The sequence below is a fragment of the Brassica rapa genome, chromosome A03, assembly GCF_000309985.2.
Source record: "Brassica rapa cultivar Chiifu-401-42 chromosome A03, CAAS_Brap_v3.01, whole genome shotgun sequence".
Lineage (NCBI taxonomy): Eukaryota > Viridiplantae > Streptophyta > Magnoliopsida > Brassicales > Brassicaceae > Brassica > Brassica rapa.
Genome location: NC_024797.2, coordinates 25,062,367 through 25,090,202, shown reverse-complemented (window position 1 = coordinate 25,090,202; position 27,836 = coordinate 25,062,367). Strand labels below are relative to the sequence as shown.

At 31.6% G+C, this 27,836-nt stretch overlaps 2 protein-coding genes and 1 non-coding gene across 9 annotated transcripts in view; 1 reads left to right on the top strand and 2 right to left on the bottom strand.

Moving 5' to 3' along the window:
• The window catches only part of LOC103861069 (potassium transporter 9), a 645,946-nt gene that overhangs the window by 503,047 nt on the left and 115,063 nt on the right, over positions 1-27,836 (bottom strand). The gene's annotated exons all lie outside the window — the stretch shown is intronic.
• Positions 6,869-9,781, bottom strand: LOC103861191 (plasma membrane-associated cation-binding protein 1). Its single transcript, XM_009138892.3, has 5 exons — positions 9,548-9,781; positions 8,675-8,830; positions 8,261-8,350; positions 8,087-8,171; positions 6,869-7,534 (listed from the first exon to the last, which is right to left on the bottom strand). The coding sequence occupies exons 2-5, from the start codon at positions 8,783-8,785 to the stop codon at positions 7,107-7,109; spliced, it is 714 nt and encodes a 237-aa protein (XP_009137140.1). The 5' UTR covers positions 8,786-8,830; positions 9,548-9,781; the 3' UTR covers positions 6,869-7,106.
• LOC103853736 lies at positions 10,044-24,721 on the top strand. 7 transcript variants are annotated; one of them, XR_004456106.1, is made up of 8 exons: positions 12,773-14,594; positions 14,664-14,709; positions 14,867-15,018; positions 15,094-15,386; positions 15,567-15,638; positions 15,725-15,790; positions 15,863-15,933; positions 16,052-24,471. It is a non-coding gene; the product is annotated as an uncharacterized LOC103853736 (transcript). The 7 variants fall into 7 exon arrangements; XR_004456105.1 differs by having other exon boundaries at positions 10,044-14,594; positions 14,867-15,386; positions 16,052-24,366; XR_004456104.1 differs by having other exon boundaries at positions 12,776-14,709.

Below are 27,836 nucleotides of genomic sequence, written 5' to 3'. Positions count from 1 at the left end.
CCTTATAGTTCATTTGTTTATTAGTGAAAATCCAAACCAAATCTATCCATCTTTTGTTTTTGATGGGCTCTTTTTAGTTTATTCGGTTTTAGATTATTGAGATGCCTAAAGTTTGAGAAGAACAAAGAGGAGGCCCTCCCCCATCAACTTTGCTGGCCTAAAGTGAAAAGAAAAGCCGAAGACAGCTGATTATTCATTTTGGAGCATGCTGCTTTCTTTTTTTTCTAAAATGAAGGTCTCGATCTTTTACTTTTAACTGTTGTGAAGCACATGAAAACTTTCAGAATGAAATTTAAGATATAAAACACATAAGCATATTAGTTCAACTAAATCATGAACGTCTCAATCTTTTACTTTTAGTTTTCTTCAAGCATATGAAAACTTTCATAATGAAATTTAAGAAAGAAAACACTTAAGAATAGTTAATTCAACTAACAATTAATAAAATATTCATCTGGTTTTGAATATGGATATACAACCGTAAACCCTCGTTTATATTTAGTGATTGCTGAGAAGTGAGAACTACAAATGTTGTCACAGACTGGACTAATTTAACGCTGGCATTGTTGGTTTTAGACTACGTGTATGAACTTTTTTTTTTTTTTTAGTTAGTAGGCCTAGGTCCGGCTTAAGCATACTATAACATCATTGACGGAAAACGCATGAACAACCACCGATATTGAAGAACCCGAATCCATCATTTTCTATTTATATGTTCTCAGGTGGATATGAAATTTGACGTTGGAGGAACCAATGTTTCCACAAAAGAATTAAAGAAGTACATGGACATCTTTCTAGGGACTAGGGTACCAACTACATTTCTACATGTTTTGTTGCGCATGTAATTTAGAGAAACGAGAGTTGGTGGCTTCTTCTTTTTATCTTTTCAAATTGCAAAACTTTTTTTTGGTACCATTCTTCGACTTTATTTCAATTGCAAAACTTTCTCAGTAGATGGCTATGGTTTTGAATTGAGACTTTATGGAGTGGTTACTTTTATCTTCATGGCTAACTTTACTAGTAAATGGCTACGGCTTCGACTTTGTCTCTTTTCCTCATGAATTTGTTTTGCAATTTTTCTCTTGGTATTTCTGTTATTTTGTTTTGAGGTTTTCATTGGCGTGCATTGACGCTTTTCTTAGAAGAAACTTTTTCTTTTTGTAGATGAAAAGGAATACAATTTGCCAGAAATGTAAGTATTTACCAATATTTTTCCCTTAAAATAAAACACATCTTAAATTATTTAAAATATAAATATCAAAATAATAAAATTATTTCCTTCAATTAAAAAGGTTAGCTTCTTGAAGAATTGTTGCTGTATAAAAGATTCTAAGACAAATGTTTCATTTTTAGGTTGATCTGAGATCGCCAATTTACTAACTACTAAGATGATGATTTTTTCCATTAGTTTTTTGTTTTGTTTTAGTTTTTGGTTTTTAGATATTGGTTTTAGATTTTGGTTTTTAAATTTTAGATTTTTGCTTTCTATTTTCGGCTTTTGGTTTTATTTTTTAGATTTTGGTTTTGCTATATTCTTAGTTTTTATAAAATAATCAATACATTATTTTAAAATACTAAAATAAATAGAAATAAAATATTTAAAATTTACCATTAAATTTTATCAAAATAAATTGGTTGTTATTTAAAATAAAAAAATACCATTTTTAAAAATTAATTTATTTTAAGTAGTATTAAAATATAAAAAATAAAAAACATATAAATTATAAAATATTTAAAATATTTTTGAAATTTTGAAATATTTAAAATATTTTTGAAATTTTAAAATTTTGAAATTTTGAAATTTTGAAATTTTGAAACTATTTATAAATTTTATTACATAAAATATTTTCAGTTTTACAACTTCAAATTAATATAATATATCATATTAAATTTTTTAAGTTATTATAATTTTTAGTTGTTGTTTAGTACGTCTACTAATTACTAAAATTATTCAATGATTTTATTTATAGAAAAATATACAGATATGAAACACAAATAAATTATTTTACATTTATGTTTAAATGATAAAAAAAATTGTATAGGAACTTAATCTTTATGAAAATATTATTTATTTAATTATTAATTAATTAAAATATAGTATATTATACAAAATAAACAAAAATCGTTTTTGTATTGAAAACCCACAAAAATTGGTTTTTGGCTTTCATCACAAATTTGTTGAAATTTTTTTAAAAAAATTAGTTTTTCTAAATTTTAGAGAATCTATTTGTTAAAAAATTTGATTGGCAAATAATTTTTACAAAAACAAAAACTAAAAACAAAAATTTGATTGGATGAAAAATAGTTTTTAGAAAATGAAAACAAAAATCAAAAACTAAAACAAAAACCACACACAGTCGTAACCTTAACTCTTTAGTAAACCGACTAAAATATTTAAATCGAACCGTTAAGGTTTCAAAGGAGTGGAGCGAACGGAAACTTCGGAAAATATCAAACATATTATTATTTTGTTATGCCTTAATTTGTATAATAGAACATAGCGATCATATATAATCGTGTGATATAGGCATATAGCAAGATGATTTCGAGATTTCTAGAGAGAAGAAAATTGAAGCTATCGGTTTGATAGATTAACTCGCAAGAAACTTGAAACTCATGAGTCCTTGATATATGAAAGTTATCAATCTGATAGATAGTAATATATTTAGTTCACACCTCACAGTTCTGTTTCAACTCTAAAACCATTTTTATATTTACTGTTGTGTGTGTTAGTTGAATTAGTTCATTGATTACGCTCACAAGTGGTCAAGTGCTAATCTCAGTTCATTTCAGCTGGGATAAAAAGGAATTTCATTTATTTATAGAAAGAATTTTTAAATTGTAAAAAAGGTTATGAGATGATCCTGTCAATTCTTCACTTTTAGGTGTAGTCTCGTCTTGTTCTTTCACTTATTGTGTTTCTTTTGTTCTGCGGTGATAATGTGTCTGCACTGTTGTATAAGTCCATGCTATGCTATGGCAGGTCTGTTCTTTTATGACAATGTCCTCAAAGAACTGTTATACACTGTAGACAGTTTAGATAATACAGAAGCAGATAAGGCTTATTCGGCATTGCGGACTTAAGAAATGTCTCAAAACACATTCGGGGGTGAAGCCAGGCTGCTACACACTATGGGCCTATGGGGTCTGTGCACCCATAATTATTATATATAGTTTAAATTTCGTTACCAGAAACATAGAAAATATGTTGTATCAGATGGAAAAGTTGTTTCAAAAAAAAAAAATCAGATGGAAAAGTTAGGTAGTTCACCCACAGTTATTCGAGTTTGATTCCTTATTCTCCACCTTTTCTGTTTTATTAATGATAGTGCACCCACTAGATAAATTGTCTAGCTTCGCCCCTGAACACATTCCCTATAAGATTTAGCTCAAACAAGGCCTCTATAAAACTATTCACTGAAAAATGTTAAGCATGCTCTATGTATAATTGGAATCGTATCACATTAAGAAGACAACCTTTAATTATTTGTTTGAATAACAAAGACCTGTGCCACATAAAGAGATTGCATATAACATAATTAATTTGGATCAATACATTGATAGTTTCACAAAATGTTTTGCAACATAGTGAGAGTATACTTGTACTACTTAAACAACTTTAAGCTATTTTTATCTTTGCAAAAAAAAAAACTAAAACTTTCGTAATGTCAGTGTGTCACCTACATAACTAAACCCAAGATATGAACCAAGATCAACCTCTGCTTCTGCTTCAAGAAAGTGACCAAATATACGACTGTTTCTTAAACGTCTGCTTCAAGATGGATCAAGTCTAGTTGCTCCATACGCAAAAATGGATGGACCAAGATTAACCTCCATTTTGAAAGTTGCTTAGAGAATGATTAGTTTCTAATTTATGCTGAAAAAGAAAGGCATGTAACGCTCATGAGAGTTGCTTGAGATCCTTAACAAAAATAATTAAATATTTGAGTGGACACCACGAAAAGTTAAGGATCGATGATAGAAAGCATAAAATAAAAACTGATATTGAAAGAGTTTTTGCACTGTTTGCGGGTTCCACTGATACGTGTCGGTCCGCGATTGATTTACTTTTTTTTAGACAAAAAAAAAAACAAAAAAGGTTTCCTAAGAAACCGTGCCACCGGTTTCAGCAATAATTATGCTCTAAAATAGATCATAAATAGATCTGATGTGCTCTCCTCTTAATATAATACTAGAGATTGACCCGTACGTCCGTGTGAGTGTTAGTTTTTACTTTTTTTATAAATTGATATTTTATTTTTTATGATTAGTATTATATATTTTATATGTGTCATAGTATAATTAATTGCATAAGTACTTTTAGGTTTCTATACATCATAATTGAACCTGAATCAAATAGAGTAATATGATTACTTTTGATTATTTGGTTATTTTTAGGTTAAGTTGAATTTGAATTCAACATACCTGAATTGAATCGGTTAATATTGTTACTTTTCATACAAATATTCGTACCGGCGTCAAATACAGTAGTTTTTGGATATTTGTAGGTTTGTATATATCAAAACTGAATTCATCTGGATCCGATTCGAAACCCACTTGAAAATTTATAATACCAAAATAAAGTCTAGTTTCAAAACTCAAAAAGCATGATAACCCAAAGAAATAACTCGTAGCTGAATAGTTACTCGAATGTTCATGTCTAACTGATTACATAAGGAAATAAAAAAAACATTTGTTAACCATTTTGAATTCTTATCATAAATAGAGTACTTTCATTTAAATATGTCGAATTATTATAGTTAATATGTAAATAATCCTGGCAAAATATTATAGTAAATATAATTAATGAGATAGTTAAAAGTGAGAAAATGAATGTAAAAGATAAAATAAAAAATTGAAAACAAATAAGTTTTGTTTTTCATGTCACTATTATATATCATATATATGTCATTATATAATTAATCATATTTTATATGTACCATAATATAAGTAATCATATAATTAATAGTATTTTATACGTACCATCATATAAATAATCACATATATTATATTTATATAACTTAATATGAAATATAAAAACTTAATTTAAGTTGGTGTTTTTAATTAAGCTTTGTATTGTATTTTTCTTATATATATTGAAAATATTTTTAAATGGCTATTGGAAAATATTTTATTAAAAAATAAATTTTGAATATATGTATATTGTTGAATCAATTTTTGATATAAATTAATTTTAAATTTTTATTTTGATTTAAATTATGTATAGAAATAGTTAAAAGTGAGAAAACGAATGTAAAAGATAAAATAAAATTTGAAAACAAATAAATTTTGTTTTGTACTTCTGTAATAAATGATATCAACTTATTTAGTAAATATAATAAATGAAGTGGTTAGAATTGATTAAAAATAGAATAAAAATCTTTTAAAAATTCACTTAAAATAAGCAAGTATTATTTTGTACTTGCTATACATGTTTCCAAACAATTTTCATTTATACTTCTATCTAAATTTTCAAACAACTCTCAAATATACTTCAGTTTTAATAATATAGACTAGAATTTAACCCGTCCGACTGGGCGGGTCTTTGCTTTTATGATAGAGTCAATTGGTTTAAAACTTTGAAAAACAAAAATTTAATGGGATCAGTGAGTACTATTTTAGTTTACTGTCTTAAATAATATTAGAGAATGATCTGTGCATCCGCACGGATATTGGTTCTTAAATTTTATATATTGATATTTGTTTTTATAATTAGTGTTATATATTTTAGATGTGTCGTAATTTAAATAATTGTTTCAGAAGACATGGGTCGAATCAGGTAATATTGTTATTTTTGGTACAAATATCCGAACCCGTTTCAGATACATTAGTTATTTAAATATTTTTAGATTCTTCTACATCAAAACCAAACTCATCCAGACCTAGACGGAGCCAACTCAAAGCCCATACATAAATTTATAATATTTAAACGGAGACTAATTTAAAAAAAAGAACGATACCCGAAAGGAACAACATGAACCTAAATGGTTAGCCAATGTTCATGTCCAACTGATTTATAATATAATAAAAATGACTCTTTCTATTTGTTTGGTTAAATTATGTGAAATATGAAGAGTTTTTTATTTAGTAAAATAATTTTATGGAGTGAAAAATTAAGTGACTATAAATATAATACATTTTTATTATTTTGATTTAAGTTATTATTTTATTCACATTACATGTTTTTGAATAACTGGGTTTTTGGCTACGTAAAAAATGTTTTAGTATAACAACTAAACCGAACGTTGAATCATATGCAAAACCTATTTATTTTACATTTTTTTATTTTATAATTGGCATGAAGTTAATATTAATTAACTAATAAATAAAAATATGCATTATTATTATTATTATTATTATGGTAATAAAATCAATGATATGAATTACTGTTAAGGAAATATAATTAATGAAATTGTTAAACCGAGTGAAATATGAAAATATAATATAGATATAATACTGTTATTTATGTTTCCAAATAATCTCATTTATATTATTATCTATGTTTTCAAACAAATGTATTTTAATTTTAATAATATAGATAAAATGCTTACCACTTCATTTGAATTAAGAAAACTAAAAATTCCTTATTACTTGCACGCATCAACTATCTTAAATAGATCCGTTGTGCTCTCCTCTTACTGGTAGACAAATCAAATTTCACGTTCACATAAACTCATCCACGTAGTTCCATCGATAAAGTATTCCAAAATCTACTAACAAAACTGTTTAATCAAAAATTTCACAAATAGTATTGTAGATTACAAAATCGTATCTGAGAATAACAGATCAGAAAATTATACAAATAAATGCGAATCAGTCAATGGACTAAACTGATTGAAGGATAATAAATCAGAACTATATATATATGTGTATCTGATAAACTAATTGGTTGAATAACTGTATAGGAAAAAACATTAACAAACATTTTGTATTCACATGAATGTAAATAAAACCACATTAAAGACTTCCAAAAAAAAAAAGAACAGAGAGATTTACCCACACAAAGATAAAATAAAAAGAATGAAAAAAAAGATTTTTTGTTCCTTTCATCATTTACGTTCAGATGTTTTCATAGAAGAGAAGCAACCATACCGTCTTGAATCAAATCAAGGCTTTGATGGCTCAGCCACTGGCGCCGGCGTCTTCGTCTCTGGTGCCTTAACCGGACTTTCAACCAACTCTGGAGCCGGGGGTGGTGCAGCTTCTTCTTTTTTCACTTCTTCAGGTTTTTTCTCCTCCTCCTTGGCAACCTCTGGTTTGTGCTCCTCAACGACGGCGGTTGTAACGGTCTCTTCAACAATCTCCTCTTTCTCACCACTTGATTCTTCGGTTTTAGCCGATTCTTCGGTTTTGGCTGGCTCCTCGGTTTTGGCCGGTTCTTCGGCTTTCACTTCCTCCACAGGTATTTCCCGTGTCTTAACCTCCTCGGGAAGGAACACACATACTTTCTCGAATATGAACATGACTGGTCCGGAGACATAGCCAGCTCCGAAGCTAGACGCAGCGTCTTTCGCAGCCGTTGATCCGGGAAATTCTGAATTTACAAATCATAATTAGACGCACAGATAAGAGCATCATTATTTAGGATTTCTTAGGACGGGTTCTTAAGAAAATATAAGAAACTGTTTCTTAATTTTTAACTAAAAATTTAAATTCACTATTTTCATATAATAAAAGTATGAACGAAGAAAAATGATCCAGTATATATCAAAACACATTTTCTATAAAGATGATGAGGTTTAACCTAAAGTTTTCAAATTAGTGAAGTATGACGAAACATTCAATATAATCCAAAAATGTTATAATGTGTTAGTCGAATTTATTATTAATATACACAACTAGGAGAAATAAATATTTTTGATTCTATGATATAAGAATATGAATTAAGCTCGAGATATACATCCTTAAAAGAAGAAAAAACTATATATAAAGGACGTGATAGGAATCCAAAGTTTCTGCCAGCAACTATTTGGTGTAAAATCAATAATTTTTTATATAATCGATAAATCAGGTAAAATAAGACGAGCAGATATTGTCGTCGGGGTATTTATAACAGGCACAGGACAAAGCGTAACAGAATCATTACCGATAGCGGCAAGCGCCTCGAGATACTTCTGCACGGCTGCTGAGTTTTTCTTCACACCAGCCTCCTTAGGGTCTCTCACCAAAGCCTGCCCATTTTAATTTTGTTTGAATTTTAATAACACTAGCAGCCATGGCTCTGAAATTAGATACTTGAAAAGAAAATGAAGATAGGGACCTTGACTTCGGCAGACGTAGCCTCATAGGTTTCCACGACCTTCGGTTGGAGTTCTGTCTTTTTCTCCTCAATTTCCTTGTTGATTGCTTCCTATTATACGTACCCAATTGATCCATCATACGTGCCCATATTAGCAAACACATAAACCCCAAATATCCTAATAAAAATACCAATAAATATGAGTGGATAAGTATTCCAGGACAAAAAGCCTTAATTGCTAGAGTCCAATCGATACGTGCTTATTGTTTTTGATTTTCAGGAATCAAACAAAAAACTGGAGTATTAGAAACACCTAGTATACAGCAAGTTAACTTGTATATGCGTGATAGTATATTTTATGATCAAATAAAGGTGTCTCGAGGGACCTATAGCCTCATAATTAAGAGAATATTTCACTTAGGTAATTATATGTACCTTAGACTCATCAAAGGTCTTGCAAGCTTCAGCAGCGGCAGCTTTCTTAACACTACTCTTCTCGAATATCTTCTTGAACCTTGGAACAACCTTGGAATTCCAGTAACCCATTCTTGGTTATTTTACCTGAAATAAACCTTCTCAACTCGAACGATTCTGTCAAAGAAATAGGAAATATGTTATTTACATATTCTTCTGGAAAGTTGACAAAAAAAAAACATATTCTTCTGGAACAAAAAAAAAACAAATATGAAATATATCATGCACAATAGGCCCACGTAACTTATCTGTGATATGTCTATGGTACATATCTGCTGGTGAATAAAAAAACAAAAGTACATATAACTAATGTTCTACGAAACTACAGAAAGCAATACACTAAAATAAAATAAAATTATGTTTTTATCCTTCAACAATATTTCTTTAATCAAATTAAACTAAACCTGTAGATATGTGTTTATGATATTAGTATTTTCGAATTGCCTTGTGCAAAAAAAAAGAAGATTCTTATGCTTATCTTAGTTGTGTGTGTGTGTTTTTCGAATCAAAACCTAGACTAATCAGGAAATAAATAGTCAAGAGTTTTACTATGAAAGATGAGCTTCTCATATTTTGCGCGTAGAACAATTAATAACACAAACATGAATGAATCATGTATCATGTCTCTATATATTTACTAACTTTGTTTCTCTACATAATATGGAGAAGCCATCGAACAACAAACCAATTGTAATTAAACAGTTCGTTAAGATGAATATTTTCACATATCTAAAGGATCGAAGCAGACGCATATATATTTACATGCTTGTATTAAAAACACATGTTTGTGTTTGAATTTGTTAATTTCATCACGAGTTTGATAAAGAGACTTACTCGAGGTGTAAATCTCTTTGGAGATCTTCGTCTCGATCTGTTCTTCGAAATACACGAAACTGATTAATGGTCTCTCTGAAAACTCCTTCACGTGATATAGACATGGTTCTCTTCAAATCACCCATTGATTTCTTCTTAATTACGATATTGACCCTCCCTCTCTTCTCGTTTTACCCCTCTTGCCTCAATTGGCATCTTAACCGTTTCTCTGTTCTCTTCGCGGTTATCTCCTCAATTAAGCAAAACATTAAACCGGAAAATACTTTTCAATACATCATCCATCCATGGTTTTATGTAAACCGGTTTCAGTATCACTCTGATTTTAGTTCTGATTTTCTTCGATAACCGGAAATGGACCAGAGACAGCAGTACAAGTTAAATATTCGAACAACCGTCAAATAGAAAAGAACGCAGATAGGCAAGGGTAAACATATAGTTTAAGATGGAAATATGCCAGCTGGCAGTCACATCAAACAGAGTTGGCAAATATCAAAGTAGGTCCCTTACCAATGGGATTGTTAAATATTATATGGTTATCTGTAGGGGTAACACTTCTTATCTCGTGTATGTTCAAAATCACTTTCTTATTATTTGAGACACACTAGAAATAATTAATCTTTAGTTCATGTGTTATTTACAACAGTGTAATTTTCTACGTGTCAGCACTACAAACTCTCTCACCAACAATATTCAAAAACCCTTAATTTACTAGTCTAATTACAACAACTGCCACTGATCATTAGTTTATATGCTATAAGCTTCTTCTTTATTGACTAACTAAAAACACAATGTCTACGATTAATGTTTTCGCATTATTATTTTCCATGTTATATTACACGGATTATTAATCAATAAAAATTAATCAATACAAATTAGAATTACTCATCGATGAATCACTGATATTTGAGTAGGTCTATCATATGGTTTTAGGAGCATGAAAAATACAACTTCTGACTTTAAGGCTGACATAGACTAACTCAAAATATTATTTAAAAATCATTATAAAACTTAGTGGCTTGATATCATCAAACGATCCAGCATCATTATTGTCCATGTATTATTTACATGTATATTAATAATATAGCGTTCGACATAGTAATTGTTAACTCACTTATATAGGAGACGTCGAATCATATGGTTTCCTACGTATATAACTTATATAAAATAAAATGTGATAATCACAGTTTGACATGTTGTAACTTAAAATCATTATACAAAATACATAGCAAAACGATCAATATATATAATCATCAAATAATTGTAAGTTTATTTTATAAGAATCGGATTCAAATTATATGAAAAATAAATTCTAGACATACGTTAAGTATGATGAATTTATTTGTTTGATGTATATTCCTAAAGATCAAATATGAAATAATAATCACGATTTACTTGCGTCACAACCCACATGATATTGATGATCTTCCTACGTTAATTATGTCTTGTCAACCTAAATTATAGTTAAAACCTGCAAAATAACTGTGATTCCCTTAGTTATGCCAGTGATATGCTTAATTTAAATAAATTACATCAAATCCTCTATCAATCATGCATTAATAGGTGATGTTTAATTGTGTTTTCCTCAATTTTGGCTTCATGAGGAATGTAAATACGATTATGACTACAATTTGTTTTTTCGTAATTTAAAAAATGTTTTTATGATATTATAGATTAAAAGTAGACGTCGAATCATACAATAATATGGAAACTAAAAATCATAGCGAGTCAAATTGGTGAGAGAACAAGTGATTGTCACTGATTGCTTTCAAAGATTAATTTACGAATTCTTATACTCGGTTTGTTTCCTATAATACAACAAAAAAAATCGTGTAGTATTATAAACCATGCAATTAAAATATTCAGATATTGATTTCGAATATAAGGATTTAAATTGTGACTATTAATTGCGTCGAGTTTACCCTAGACATGCATGGTGTCTTACACATATAAATATGAATGTCTTATATCTACATCTCCTCACAATTGTCTCCTACTCAAAACTACTTTACCACTGCATTCAAGCAATCACAGCCACTAAATTAATTCTTTCTCATCGGTTGTCACTTTTTTTAATGATCATATTAGGATTGCAAATGAAGAATTCTTAAGACACTATTCACCGCAGATGCTTTTCTCAATTTTAATTGTTTTTATTATATTTCGTATCTGAAGGATTTTATTACTCTATTGCTTATGTTTTGTTTTATCTTTATTTCATAAATGATTGTATATTAGTTTTTGCTTACTCTTATAACTCTTATTTTCTCTTTTACACTACCTATAGGACAAATATACTAAAATATAAACAAGTTTAAAAAAAAAACAGAATTAATTTGTTATTGAAACGGCACAATTATTTATATACTTTTATTTTACAATATTTACCATTTTTATTCAATGTACTTTTATAATATCTATTAATTCAAATTAGTAATCTCTCCAAATCTCTTCACGCGGATTATCACCTAGTGTCATATTATAATGTATGTTCTTCTGTTGAACACATGAAAACTAGAGCTGGGAATTTTAATTAATGCCCGCGGGTCCCGCCCCATTTGATCCGCTGCGGGGCGGGTGCGGGTCGAAGAATTTGAAAATTTGCAATGGCGGGTGCGGGTGCGGGTCAAGATTATTTTAAGCGGGGCGGGTGCGGGTCAGTCGAATTTGAGTCGCGGGTACTCGTTAACCCGCAAATTTAAGAAAAAAAGATTTTTTTTTTTTAAAAAATGTTTCTTTTATAAAAAATATATTAAATCTCGTAAATATTTATATAATTTTAATTATTAATATATTATTTTAATATAATTTTTTAAAAATAATATTTTTTAACTATATAATAATTATTTTTAATTAAAATAATTATTTTTAATATAATTAATATTACCCGCGGGTTACCCGCGGGTTTTTGCGGGGCGGGTGCGGGTAGAAATTTTTTTGTTTATGAGTTATGCGGGTCGATTTTTTGAATCAAAAAAATAATTCAACCCGCAGCGGGGCGGGGCAGGTCGGGGCGGGTTGACCCGCAAACCCAGCACTAATGAAAACATATGTTTATCTGTACTATTATTTGAGAAGTGAATTTGTTGATTTTTCATGTTTTTCATAGTTTAGGTAGTTTTGTTTATTTGTCATTTTATTAGTTTTTATTTGAATCATTAATTTAGTAATTTAAATAAATGATTTTACTGATTTGTAATGTTCTTCATAATTTTATTTATTTTTTTATTTCTCATGTTTTTATTAGTTTTTATCAGTTTTTATATGAATCATTAATTTATTAATTTAAATAAGTAATTTTGATAGTTTGTCATATTCTCCATGATTTTAGGTAATTTTTTTTATTTGTCATATTTTTATTAGTTTTAGCTTAATCATTAGTTTATTAAATAAAATAAAGTAACTATTTCACATTTAATTAGAACTAGTGTCCGGCCCCGTACTACGTACGGGTAAAAAATTCTTAAATTTGATATCAAAATCAAAATGTATTAACACAACATTTATTATTGTGTCTGCCTATCTTACACAATATTGCATCCGCAGTAACATCGTGTAATAATAATTGAAAAAACTTGGGAGAACGAATACTCCCGACAATAACATTGAAAAAACTGTAATATAAAAAGAAAACATAAGATATAATGAAGATCAATTCTTACGGGGGAATGCAACTTAAAGGCTAGCTAGATTTTTTTGTAACACTAAAGGCTAGCTAGTTTGTAATACGAATATGAATCGAAACTATGAAAAGTAATGATAAAACTAAAAGTTTGCATAATCAATTAACTTTTCTATTGGATGACATTTCTTTTTACTATGTAGTGCTTCGAAAATGTTGGGAATATGATTTAAACTCTAATATCTTCTAGTTTTGCATATGGCCAACCCCTAAATTTTAGTTTTATGACTTTATCTACTTTTGTTTTTAATCAGCTTTCCACATTTGCTTGAGACTTGTATTAATATTAATGCTCCACTAACCGAATGTTTACCCGTTTTCTTTGGAATCATCACCAAAACATGCAAGCACTCTAGTAATTACCAAAAAAAAAAAATTCTTTGATTGACGTATTTACCTTTCTTAAAAAGAGTAACAAAATTGATTTGTAAATAGCTAGGTTTTTATATAGTAGAGTTGAATGAACTTGTGTTTACCTCATTCGCAAACAACTCTTTGATTTCCCTGTCCTTCTCTTTTGAAGAAATTAGCTTTGAAACGGTAGTATAATATCCAAGTGACATCTTCTATCTGAATAATGCTTAAAGAATCAAATGATATAGATTTGAGCAGAATATAAAAAATGAACAGAATATAGTAGTCACAAACCTCTTTTGATTTTTGCTGATACACTGAAAATAAGAAGAAAAAAAAACTGAGGAAGAATATGGAACATGGAGAAGAAGGAAGAGAAAAGCCAATATATATAAGTTGAAACTGTTTGATATTTTTGTGCCATAATTTGGGAGTTACATATGACGTTAAAGTGATCGTGGGGATTTGAGAAAATTTAGGATCTGAAAACTAAAAAGTATGTTTATTCATTTTTTTTGTTAAAATAATTTCTGTCACAATTGATTTATTTTTTCAAATTTCTGAAAAAATAGAAGTGGACAGTTAATATTTAAACTGCAGAAAAACAGGAGATGCAAATAAAATTTTAATTATTTTTATTTTTAATTGTTTTGAAATTTTTTTCCACGTGTCGGTATTTGATTCGTCAGGCGACTTGCGCTTTAGTATATAAAGGATTATAATTACCTGAGTTTTAACAAGTTAGTTACAAGAGAAAATGTCTAAGATAGCACCAAATCAAGTTTTTGTTCCCAAACTAGCACTCAAGATCCAAAATCACAAAAATAGGTTTCATTAAATGGGATCATTTACCCTTATGCCCTCTCCTTTGATTAATTAAATGTGTTCATCTTCCTCGTCCTTCACCTACGACGGAATACCATTGCTCCGCCGTGTTTCTTTCCGTCGTCATCAGATCTACCGTCTTCAGGTCAGTACATCCGTCGTCATCAGATTCGTTGTGGCTGTCATCAGGTTCGTCGTTGTTGTCCCCGAGCTATGGATGCTGGTGTTAAGTTACATGACTCAGACTTTAGATTGCAGATATTAGCTTTGCGGTGATGTATCTAGAAGCCGTGCCTCCGATCGGGTTCGTCCTCTCTCTCGTTTCCCTCATCTCCAAATCGTTTTGCAATGTCCTGTGTAGAGAATTATGAATCCGAATTACTGAGATATTTATTCTCTAGGTATAAATCGTGTGTTCGATCACCGATCAGATGATTGTGGTTTTTGTAAATGTTTGACAGATAAATAAAAGAGGAGAATCAGTGGAAGATAAGATTAAAAAGCTTGATGTTGAGCTCTGCAAATACAGAGAGCAGATTCAAAAGACACGATCTGGTCCTGTTCAACAAGCTCTCAAAGCTCGTGCTATGAGGCTTCTGAAGCAGAAGAAAATGTAAGGGATTCATTAGGTTTACAGCTAGCTCTGTTCATTAGCTATTGTTGATCAATTACATTACTTTCTTATCAGGTATGAAGGACAACGCGACATGCTTTATAATCAGACATTCAATCTCGATCAAGTCTCTTTCGCTGCTGAAGGTCTCAAAGATGCTCAACAAACTCAAATGCATATCTCTCTTTGTTTCTAAGCTATTGTCCACGCCTGTGGACATGGCTAGGTCATATATGCGAGCTCGACTGCCATGGGGATCTCTGTCTGTGAACAATTCAGAGTTTTGGTCACCATCATCAGCAGGGACGCAACTTCTTAAGGAAGGAACACCATTTTCTTATAATGCTGGAAACTTATCCTCTTCCAAGGTACATCAGAAAGGTTTCTAATATATTATGCATTGCAGTGCAAACTTTTGTGTGATGCTAATTCCAGTTTTCCAATAGAAAGTTTGCATACCAGCATGTATTTCTAATGGCTCTCTCAGAGTTATGGCTCTCTCAGATTTTAGCATGCGTCTTTATTCGCTGTTGTATTTGGCCAAGCAGGACTTTGAGTAGGAACAAACTTAACGGGACTATCCCTGTGTCACTCACTGGTCTTCCGAACCTGATAAATCTGTAAGTTACTGCTCTCTCTGTCTGTGATCCCCTTCTTTTTTTGGAAGCTCCTCTTTCTTATTCAATTTGAAACTATGTTTTTACAGTCTTTTTGATTCCAATAATCTCAATGGCCAGATTCCTCAAACTCTATTTCAGATCCCAAAATACAAGTATGTTCCACTACTTTATGTTAAATCTGTTTTTTCTTTAGCAGTGATCTGATATGGTTTTATCAACTTTAGTTTCACAGGAAACAACTTGAATTGTGGTGTTGGTCAACCTCACCCTTGTGTATCTGAGGTTGCCCGTTCAGGTAGCTACATTACTGTGCGCCATTGCTTGAACCATATCTTCTTTACTTCCAACAGATTCAAAAGTATTAAAGTTTTTTAATTTAATTCTGCTGATGGTGTCTTGTCTGTGGTGAATAGGTGATTCAAGCAAGCCAAAAACTGGCATTATTGCAGGAGTTACTGTCGTCCTCTTTTGAATCTTAGTGTTCTTGTTCTGCAGGGATAGACATAAAGGATACAAACGTGACGTGTTCGTGGATGTTGCAGGTTGGTTCGTGGATGTTGCAGCTGTACCACCTCAAATTGGTTTGGTCTGTTTTGTGTTGTGGTTTGTTTGAACTTTATATAGTGGTGCTGCTCAGAACATCAACATCAGAACCAGAATGAATTTAAAAAGTTTTACAAAGTATTAATCTATATTTGCTGTCAAGATTTGCTTACTGATCATCATCACTCAGAAAGAGAAAAAGGATCAACGATCGTTTTCAAGCAGTAAAAGAAAGAGACATAAACAACTCACCCACTTCAATGGTTTGATTTGGTAGTGGCTTTAACTAAAAATCAACGTGATCTCTATGCATATTTAAACTATATCTCAATAATGTTCTCATTATATGGCGGCAGTATTTAATCCTTTGTGTGATGAAGTACTTTTGTTGGTTAATAAAGATAATAGCATTAGATGTTACAAGTTTTATCCTAAGTCTTTGTTATATACTTTTAATTCCCTAACCTGTAAAGTACTATTCGAAAGTAATTGAGATTATCTTCTTTTTCATGTATGTGATTCATCTTTTTGGTCATGTAGACACTATCTCTTGATAGAATTATTGAAAATGTTTCAAGCTATCCCATTTTAATGTTCTCGGTTTGATATATGTTCTCTATTTTGTAGACAACTAACTATATTTGATGATTTTTATAGCCAACTAATTTTCTTATAGATTTTGATTATGTTTTTTTTGGAAGATTAAGTTCCAATTTATGATAGCCATCCTGAACAAGGATTGTCTAACATTCCTTACACGCTTTTGATTCTCTTCGAAAACAAACTTATGCAAGAAAACACACTTATTTTGTTTTTCTGGAAACCCATCCCGAAAGTGCCAAAAGTTATCCTATATAACATATGTGTTTTATAATGATACCACATTTAACACTTTCTTGATAGAATTATTGAAAATGTTTCAAGCTATCCTATTATGTTCTTGGTTTGCTATGTGTTCTCTATTTTGTAGACAATAAACTCTATTTTGGTGATTTCTATAGCCAATGAATTTTTTTATAGATTTGATTATGTTTTTTTGGAAGATTAAGTTCCAAATTAGGATAGCCATCCTGAACAAAGATTGTCTAACATTCCTTACACGCTTTTGATTCTCTTCGAAAACAGACTTGCAAGAAAACACATTCATTTTATTTTTCTTGGAAACCCATCCTGAAAGTGCCAAAAGCTATCCTATATAACATATGTATTTTATAATGATACCATATTTAATACTTTCTCGATAGAATTATTGAAAATTCTTCAAGCTATCCTATTTCAATGTTATCTGTTTTATATGTGTTCTCTATTTTGTAAACAACTAACTCTATTTTGCTGATTTCTATAGTCATTGAATTTTCTTATAGATTTTGATTATGTTTTTTTTTGGAAGATTAAGTTCCAAATTAGGATAGCCATCCTGAACAAGGATTGTCTAACATTCCTTACACGCTTTTGATTCTCTTCGAAAACAGACTTATGCAAGAAAACACATTTATTTTATTTTTCTTGGAAACCCATCCTGAAAGTGCCAAAAGATATCATATATAACATATGTGTTTTATAATTATACCACATTTAACACTTTCTTGATAGAATTATTGAAATGCTTCAAGTTATCCTATTTTAATGTTCTCTGTTTGATATGTGTTCTCTATTTTGTAGACAACTAACTCTATTTTGGTGATTTTTATAGCCAATGAATTTTTTTATAGATTTTGATTATGTTTTTCTTTCTTTTTTTGGAAATTAAATTAGGATAGCCATCCTGAACAAGGATTGTCTAACATTCCTTACACGCTTTTGATTCTCTTCGAAAACAGACTTATGCAAAAAAAACACTCATTTTATTTTTCTGGAAACCCATCCTGAAAGTGCCAAAAGATATCCTATATAACATGTGTTTTATAATTATACCACATTTAACACTTTCTTGATACAATTATTGAAAATGCTTAAAGCTATCCTATTTTAATGTTCTTTGTTTGATATGTGTTCTCTATTTTGTAGATAACTAACTCTATTTTGGTGATTTCTATAGCCAATGAATTTACTTATATATTTTGATTATGTTTTTCTTTTTAGGAAGATTAAGTTCCAAATTAGGATAGCCATCCTGAACAAGGATTGTCTAACATTCCTTACACGCTTTTGATTCTCTTCGAAAACAGACTTATGCAAGAAAACACATTCATTTTATTTTTCTGGAAACCCATCCTGTAAGTGCCAAAAGATATCCTATATAAAATATGTGTTTTATAATGATACCACATTTAACACTTTCTCGATAGAATTATTAAAAATGCTTCAAGCTATCCTATTTTAATATTCTTTGTTTGATATGTGTTCTCTATTTTGTAGACAACTAATTCTATTTTAGTGATTTTTATAGCCAATGAATTTTCTTATAGATTTTGATTATGTTTTTTTTTGGAATATTAATTCCATTTTAGGATAGCCATCCTGAACAAGGATTGTCCAACATTCCTTACATGCTTTTGATTCTCTTCGAAAACAGACTTATACAAGAAAACACACTCATTTTTTGTTGGAAACCCATCCTGAAAGTGCCAACCGCTATCCTATATAACATATGTGTTTATAATGATACCACATTTAATACTTTCTCGATAGAATTATTGAAAATTCTTCAAGCTATCCTATTTCAATGTTATATGTTTTATATGTGTTCTCTATTTTGTAAACAACTAACTCTATTTTGCTGATTTCTATAGTCAGTGAATTTTCTTATAGATTTTGATTATGTTTTTTTTTCTGGAAGATTAAGTTCCAAATTAGGATAGCCATCCTGAACAAGGATTGTCTAACATTCCTTACACGCTTTTGATTCTCTTCGAAAACATATTTATGCAAAAAAACACTCATTTTATTTTTTTGGAAACCCAGCCTGAATGTGCCAAAAGCTATCCTATATAACATGTGTTTTATAATGATACCACATTTAACACTTTCTTGATAGAATTATTGAAAATGTTTCAAGCTATCTTATTTTAATGTTCTTTGTTTAATGGTAAGTTTTTTTTTTTTGCGAGAAACCGGTGTCGAGTAAGTTAATTTGAATTCCGGTTACCCACCAACCCATAAATAAACAAAAAAATATTTACTTCAGAATATGCATAGAAGAAAGTCAGTTGTGATAAAAACAAAAGAAAACAAAAGTATACTTCCGGTTGCCTCTTGGAGCCATTCACCGTGTGAAAATAGCTTAAATTTGAGGATTGTCTCCTGCGGAATTCTTGTTTCATGATCCTTAATGAATCCAGGTAAGTTATGGCACATCTGGATTCGTGATACTAAAAGAGATAATTATTATCATGGTGAGTCCTCAGGTGAGCTAGCACTTGCCATTTTCATTATTTTTTGGTAAAATGTTAAGCTAGCACTTGACATTTATCAAGGAGCTACAGTAATTTAGTAAACAAGCAAACGTGGGCTAAGAATAATTTAAGCCTAGGAGCCTCTTTTAAAACAAAATTCTACGAGGGCTCTTCCTTCTTCATACTCCTAAGACTGTACGCTAGATGATGATTGCGTACATGCAAAATAATAAGATTCCTCTTAAGAGAGTTCATTAGGCTAGCGAATAAGCAGAACTACGTCTACTTAATATTTATTTATTTATTTATTTATTTACTCAGCAGAAGAACATGTTGCTTTCGACTCTCTCCTGCAAACGCGGAAGCTCCGGAACTTTCTCCTCTGATACATCTTCAAACTTTGTGAATTGCGCAAACTGAGCTGCTGCTAAATGAGCGTATCGCACTGGAGCCATTGAGAACAAGTAAACAAACAAACAGAAGGGACACATTGAATATTGAGAAGCTTGTGTTTTATTATAAAAGAGAATTTGATTAAGGAAGTGTGTTTACCAATTGAGGTTGCAGTTGTGCTCCGCTGGTTGCTGGACCGATGATTAAAGAAGATTAGAATTGAGTTTTTTGTAAGTTGCGAATGCGAGGATTAGGGTGTAGAGAGACTTACACATAGGAGAGAGAATGGATGAGGTTCTGCAACTCATCGGGAGAGAAACCAATCTCATCCAGCAAGACATGATAGTGAGCCGGTCTTGAAGTTCCCTGGGAGATCGGCAAGGTGAAACATAAACATATGCAGTGAGGAGTGAAACTCTTAAGGTTAAAGAAGTCAAAACTTACTATTATTCCTGCATGGGCACACATGTAAAAATCTTAGTTGGTCGGGTGTACAATCTTGGTGTCCACAACGGTTCCTGACAAACATTTTTTATGATAAAAGAGTTATGATACAAAAATTGAATCGTAGTGTGACTGATGCAGAAGATAAAACGTATCCTCTTTACCTGCAGGAACATTTTCATGACCCTTAGCTTGAAACAATTTGGTGTGGTGTCTTTTCTGAGCCACAATGACAGTGAACTTTGGCACGTCGGTCTCACCAAGACGTTGATACGCCTGCATTGTGTTAAATAAGCAAACTGTTCAATATAATACTTTCACTAGAAACATAATTTGATAGAAGCCAGATCTGGCCAAGGAACTTTGAAACACGACCTTTATTATCTGATCCACCACAATGTTCAAGACTTGGTTGAACTGTGATTCACTTACTCCATCCCTAACCAATACGCCCATGATTGTGTAAGAACATTTTTTAGATACTGGAGGTTAAACAACAAAACAAACGACACAGTTTTCTGCTAGTACCTGAATATGATAATCTGCTTAGGCTTTCGTGCGTTGCTTGTCTTGAAAAATTCCACAAACAATTCACTGTTGGAAACAGAAATTTGGTCAGAGCAAAAGAGAAGACACCTAAATATCTTGTGATAACTGGTTGCTTCCTGATTTAACAAAAAATCGAGCTGACTAAATAGCATCCACTTACTTCATGATACCGGTTGTCTCCGTTCACAGGGTCGTCAACTGGTTGGAAGAGCGAATCAATCATTTCCAGTTTTTGTGACTGACTTCTCACAGCTGCCAGTTTTTTGAACCAACAACCTTACAGCACAGGCTGAGACATGAAAAGTAAACAGACGGAAAATAAAGGACAAGCAAAGTAAGAATAAAGCAATACCGCTGCTACTGAAGGAACATCTGCACGACCTGGAGACCCATGAGATACATCCATACCCATGATTAAGGTGGGAATTTTGTTAATCAATGGGATGCTGAAAGAGCACTCTACTCCCAACAGAGAATTGATTCCACCAAGCTAGATTAAGACAGTAAAAGAAGTTGAAGAGAACACTACATCATATGCAAATTCTAAATACCGAAGGAAGAATACCAACAGAGACACATTGTTGGGTGATGTAGAAACTGAAATCACCGGTGCTGCGGTTGCGTAGGACGGCGTAGACACGGTGTTGGGTGATGCCTAGCTGAGATCGCCTCTTGTAGAGCTTAGACGAGGCGGTGAGATTCCTGAAACTCTTGGAGACGAGGGAGAGTATCGGGTAGTGGCTTCTGGGCACGGTGAGGTCGTCGGGGAGTGAATGAATCAGACGATGTCAACGGCGAGGTCGCCGCCGTCGCCTCGCGTCGAGAAGAAGAATCGCCATGCTTGGCGTGAGAGAGAGGTTGTTCTGATTTTTTTTTTCGTTTGTTTAATTAATTTTAAAAGAAGGGTATTAGAGACATTTTGTCCATTAATGAATGTCATTTTTGTGACTTTCTCCTTCTAGTGCTATTTTTGAGATATAAACTTCAAAAGGTGCTATTATTGACAATTGCCCTAGTTACAATTCTTATTTGTCATATATGTGATGTAAAAGATTTTAATTAATGGAAACTATATCATATCTATACTATACTAAAAGCCCTATATACTCAATGGTGAGGCTGCCACGTCACCAAAAATAATCAGCCAATGAGAGATAACATTTTTGCCATGTCACTACTGCTTCCGAAGAATAAAGCTCGAGACTGGACTTCCTTCCTTTTGGGCTGTCCCTACATTTACGTACGGCCCATATCAAGTCCAATCTTGCCTAGCTCTAACTTTGTCTGAAGCATCCAGAGTTCATCTTCCCGTCTCTTCCACTTCGTCTTCAACCCCGTTACTGCAAGCTCCTATCAATCATTTATGCTCTTTAAATGTCTTCTTTATTGTAAATACCAATTTATCCATTAATCTAAGCATTTACGAGTTCTCCATCACTACTTCTACTCTCTCGCATTAAAGTGGAATTAGCATCCTCCACCGTAGCTCCGCTTATAAATGGGTTCGTTGCCTGCGTTGAACAGCCACACCACTGCGAAATCTCGAAGATCACTCTCTGTCAAGCATCAACTCTATTTATGGCTGATTCGTTCACTCTTCGTCCCGGCCCCATACTATTGGATCGACTTCTATTGATTCCGTATGATGTTATTTATTGCAATTAATCATACCTTTGGTTGTCGACATTTTTTTGGTTGATGAGATTCAGATTTGTGTTTAAATTTTGAAACCAGCATTGAAGAATGCGGCCGGATCTAAATCGAGTGGGAGCTCTTTGGACGATGATGATGAGGATGAGGACGATGACGTCTGTGATTGGGGGTTTGTGGTGAGGAAGAAGAGTGGAGTGGATGAGGTATATCCGACTAGAGGTGAAGGGTCGTCGTGTAGGGAGCTGGCGAGAGTGATTCTGAAGTTGGGAGAGGTGTACGAGAGGATCGAAGGTGCGAAGCAGAGGATGATGGTTGAGTTGGAGAAACAGAGGATGGAAGCTGCTAAGGAGATTGAGTTGCAACGAATGAACATGTTGATGGATATGCAGATGGAGCTTGAAAGATCCAAGCTTGCCAAACGTAGAACTGCTGCTTCAGGTAAAAAAAAACTTAAACTGGATTGGTCTCTGTTTCTACTAAGCAATTGTGAGTATATGGTAAAACTTACATTTATTAATGTACTTTTAAAGATTGAAACTTTAAGCTTTTGAGGTTTCAGATTGTTGATTTGGAACCATATCTATGAGCATCTACTCAATCGAGTTACTGAAAACTTGAATTGTGCATTGTTGTTGTTGTTGTACAGTTAAGAAGTTATAGGATTAAAATTGTGGAGAAGCTATACTGTGGTAGAGCAAGGGAGCAATGGTTGGATCTGAGAGCTCATTTTGAATTGGAGAAACTGTTATTATTCTTACTCACTAGGTTTCATGTTAGAGCAATGCTTTTTTTTTCTTCTTCTTATTCTGTTTCCTTCTCTTAAAGCAGGTTGGTGAAAGAAACTCTGGTAGTATCCCACAGACATATCAACGTGTATTTGACACTGTCAAGTGTTAATATATTATGGTTTCTGTATCAATACCTGCGGAGTGCTCTTTGCTCTTTTTGTGTAATCATGTCTTAGAGTTGCCTACAGATTTCAGAGCCATTCATGTTCTTCCATAATTAACATTTGGAACAGATCAAAACACACCAAGCTATTGATAGAGCACAAGTAGTGTATTATTATTGAATTGGAAGGAGTTATAATCTCAGGAGCACTAATGAGACCTTATCTCAGGATCCCATACACATGAGATTTCTCTCAGTTCATCAACCGGCCTTAGTCACCCGAATAAATATCAAGCTAATCGTCTCATTACTTATTGGTATTATACGGTTTCTTTGAACACTCAGACTCCCATTTCTTAAATAAAAATCATGACGACAAATCAGCGATTATAGTGACTAAATGCCAGGTAGAAAAATGGTTTTCAGAAAATTACTACATTTTCATGTGAAGCTTAAGATACCAGAATTGATGAAAGTTAGGACAAAGATTATGTCAAGACATACAAAATCATATATATAAAGATAAATAGAGAATTAATATCAATATATCGACCCTCATAATAATTAAAAGAAAATTAATTTCAAATTTAATGTATATTTTTATTTATAAAATATTGGTATTAACTATAAATAATTTTATACATTTAGAGTATTTCCACCCCTACCTATTTCTTATTATAAATTAGCAAAATAACAAATAAAATTTAAAATTAGATAAAAATACATAATAAAGGCCAATACCATAATATAACCTAAAATGTATAAATTTCAAGAATAAACAATGCAATATTAATGAATTACAGTAGTTAAAATGAGATAATTTGAGAACAAATTGTTGCAGAAAGTTTAAAACAAACCAAATAAATATAGAAATAATTGTAACACATCAAAACTAAAAATGAAATTTAAAAAACACAATATCAGCAAAACGAAATACAATGTGAATAGGAAAATTGTCAAATACACCACATTCATAATGCCACTTTTCATATTTACACTAATTATTTTTACCTTCATTTTTAAAAAGGAAAAAAGACATTTATAACTAGAGATGGCATTTTGACCGCAGCCCGCGGGCCTGGCCCGTACAAGACCCATGCGGGGCGGATTTGGGTAAAGGTAATCGAAGCCCATTTAAAAGCGGGTCTCGCGGGTAAGTGTCATGCGGGTTTGGGCTTTTGCGGTCTAGGCTCAGCGGGTCTTGCGGGGTCGACATAACCCGCGACCACTTCCTCATTTGCTGTCTTTACACCTGAAAAAAAAGAGTCAAGAGACGAAAATGGCGATCAGGGTTCTCTACAGCACGACTCCACCAACGAGCACCAGAGGAGCAGCACCACCAACCGATTCTTCTTCTCCTCGACTAAGACCACCATCAGAGCTTCTCTCCATCTTCTTTCCACCACCACTGGAGCTTCTCTCCTTCCTCGAGCTTCCACTGGAACTCTCCATCTCCTCGTCCGAAGCAAGTTGCACCGTGCAACAACAACAACAACAACATCTTCTCAAGCTCACCCCAATGAAACATCATGTTTTGCATACCCGCGGGCCAGCCCGCAATGTCCTATGTAGTAAGCGGGGCGGGTTTGGGCAGAGGTTTAAGTACCGCGGGTCACGGCGGGCTTACCCGCAAAGAACCGCCGGAGAGAGAGACCGCAGCGGGGCGGGCCAATGCGGGGCGGGTGGTACCAAATGCCATCTCTATTTATAACCATAGAGTTAACTAATCTAGACTTGGAGTTTATAGTTGACGGATGGGGTAGAGTTTTTGGAGTGTGAAATTTAGAATTCTAATAAATATATAAATAAATACTTAAATAATATAAAAAACTTTTAGAAAATAGTTTCAAAAAATCATTTCAGTTTTCAAAAATTCAAAAAAATAAGTTCGAATTTCAAAAGTATAATTTGAAACATAAATTTATTTATTTATTTATTATATATAGAGAAAATAAATGTACAAGAGTCTTTTGACTCAGAACATATTTTTCAAGATGTATCTTTAGTAGTGGTAAACATGAATAATTATACCAAAAAAATGGTAAACATGAAAATTTTCCATGTGAATAACACAAATATCAAAGTCATACAACATAATCACAAAACAAACACATCCTCTTTAACATATTTCAAAACAAAGTAATACACTACTATCACTAATCAATTATCATATGGATCAAAAAAAAATTTAAATTCATTAGAAACTAAAACATACGAACCCGGTGCTGAACCCGGCGCGTAGCGCCGGAATGCCACTAGTATAAATAATAAATACTAAGGGCACATTATTTAATTATCACGCTTCAATTTTCTCAAAGAAAAAATATATACTGAATTGAATGTCACAATATTGATTAAAATTTAAGGTTTTATAGCTGTCAGATAAATGATATCAATAAAATAAGTTTCAGTCGTATGTGTCATATCAGGTTAAAATTTAATGCCCTAAAACCAGTGTTCATAAATTAGTAAATTCATAAATTTGAGTTTAACAATTTTTTTAATATTAAAAATCTGATAATGTCCGATAAAAACTCAAAAACGGATAAAAATTCAAAAACTCAACATTAACCTATAACCTCTGTTCGAAAACTCGCTAGACGTTCCTCGTACGTTCGGGCTGGGCCTAGCACCGAATGAAAAAATTGATGATTTTGCGGGGATTAATCGGTGATTTATTTTCGGTTATATATGGTGTATTGGTAAAAAGTCCAAAGAAGTTCACTTGGTGTAGTGGTTAAGGGACGTTTTAATTACTTAGCAACCTGACTTTGAGCAAGGGTGATGGCATTTTTGCCGTAGCTATAACTTAAATGAGGGGTAAATTTATCATTTACTTAGTATCTTCCTCATTAGGTTTTCTGGGTTTTCTGCAACAAAAACTCGAGGGCTCTTCTAATTTTTACGAGTTTTAGATCGATTTCTTTGTTTTTCTTGTTGTTTTCAAGTAAACTTCATGAATCTTATGTAGATTAGTTTCTTTGTAGGTTAAAACGAGTGAAATTGTAAGACTTTTTAGAAACTCCGATTTTTTTGACCGAATTGCTCTAACTCGCCACGGTACTCAACCGTTTAGCTATTTTCCGGGAGTTGACTCGCCAACTCGACCGAGTTTTAAAACAGAGCCTATAACTGGATACCGTTGACCCGATAAAAACTCAAAAAGGTTTGATAATATTTTAAAAAACTTAATATAAAACTTCATACACTTTTAGTATTAGATAAAATTGATAAAACTACAAGATTTGTGACACTTTTTTATTTTGATGGAAATTTTACTATATCATCCGAAAAATGAAGAAAATGATAATTAAAGAAACCAAAATTTATTAATATGATAGTCTTAGATTATTGTTTTATTTTTTTACTGATAAATTTTACTTATTTTAGATTTAAAAGTTAACATTATTATATCTTTATTTAATTATTTGTTCTTTTACTTTTATCCAAAGTTCTTGTTTAGTATTAAAAATTAATCAAATATTGTTTTTCAGGCAGATGAAATTTTAAATTTAAATCAAATTTTAAATATTTAAATATATTTAATAAATAATTTTTAAATTGCGATATTATCTTATATTTTATGTCCATATATAAATATATATATTATAATTTATTAATTTATAAATCTGAAATTTAACCATGATCAACCTAGTGATTCAATGATTCAGAGAATAATCCAATTCAATATCTGAGTTGGTTTTAAAAACATTGTCTAAAACCTTTATATAAAAATATTTACAAATTTTGGCACTTAAAATGGGTGTTTCGTGAACTTTATCTCAAGAATACTCTTAGTTATAAATAATGGAAAAGTTCTTCCAATTTCTTTCAAAACTATGGTTTAATTAGTGGCCATTTAATGAATAGAATGAACAAAAAAATAATTGGACAAAAATTCATTTGAAAAAATGAATTGAAAAGGATAATTGAATAGAGAGGAACAACCATTTTATATCAAAATTAGAGGATAATTTTTTTTCATTGTTCCTTTCTATATCAATTCTGATGAATAACAAGTTCATCATTCACACAACAAGTATTCACTCTCTGAACGATACTTCAAAACCCTATTGCCTCTCTCGACTCCTTCAAAGTCTCCCAATGGTATCCTTGCTGTGTGCAAAGCTTGGGTCATTATCTATGGCATTTGTCTCTACAAAGCGAAGGTAGGAGAGCAAAAAATAAACATAAATTCGTCAACAACAAAGATGAGGGAAAAAGGCAAACAATAAAAAATATTAATGATCACATTTTTTTTTACGTTTTCTATGGTAGGATAATCTTGTAAATTTTAACAGAAAAGGAAAATAATAGAGTTGGTATAACTATAAGTAAATTTCTGATTTAATCTTCAACTTTATATCTTTTGGCTTATTCTAACAGTTAG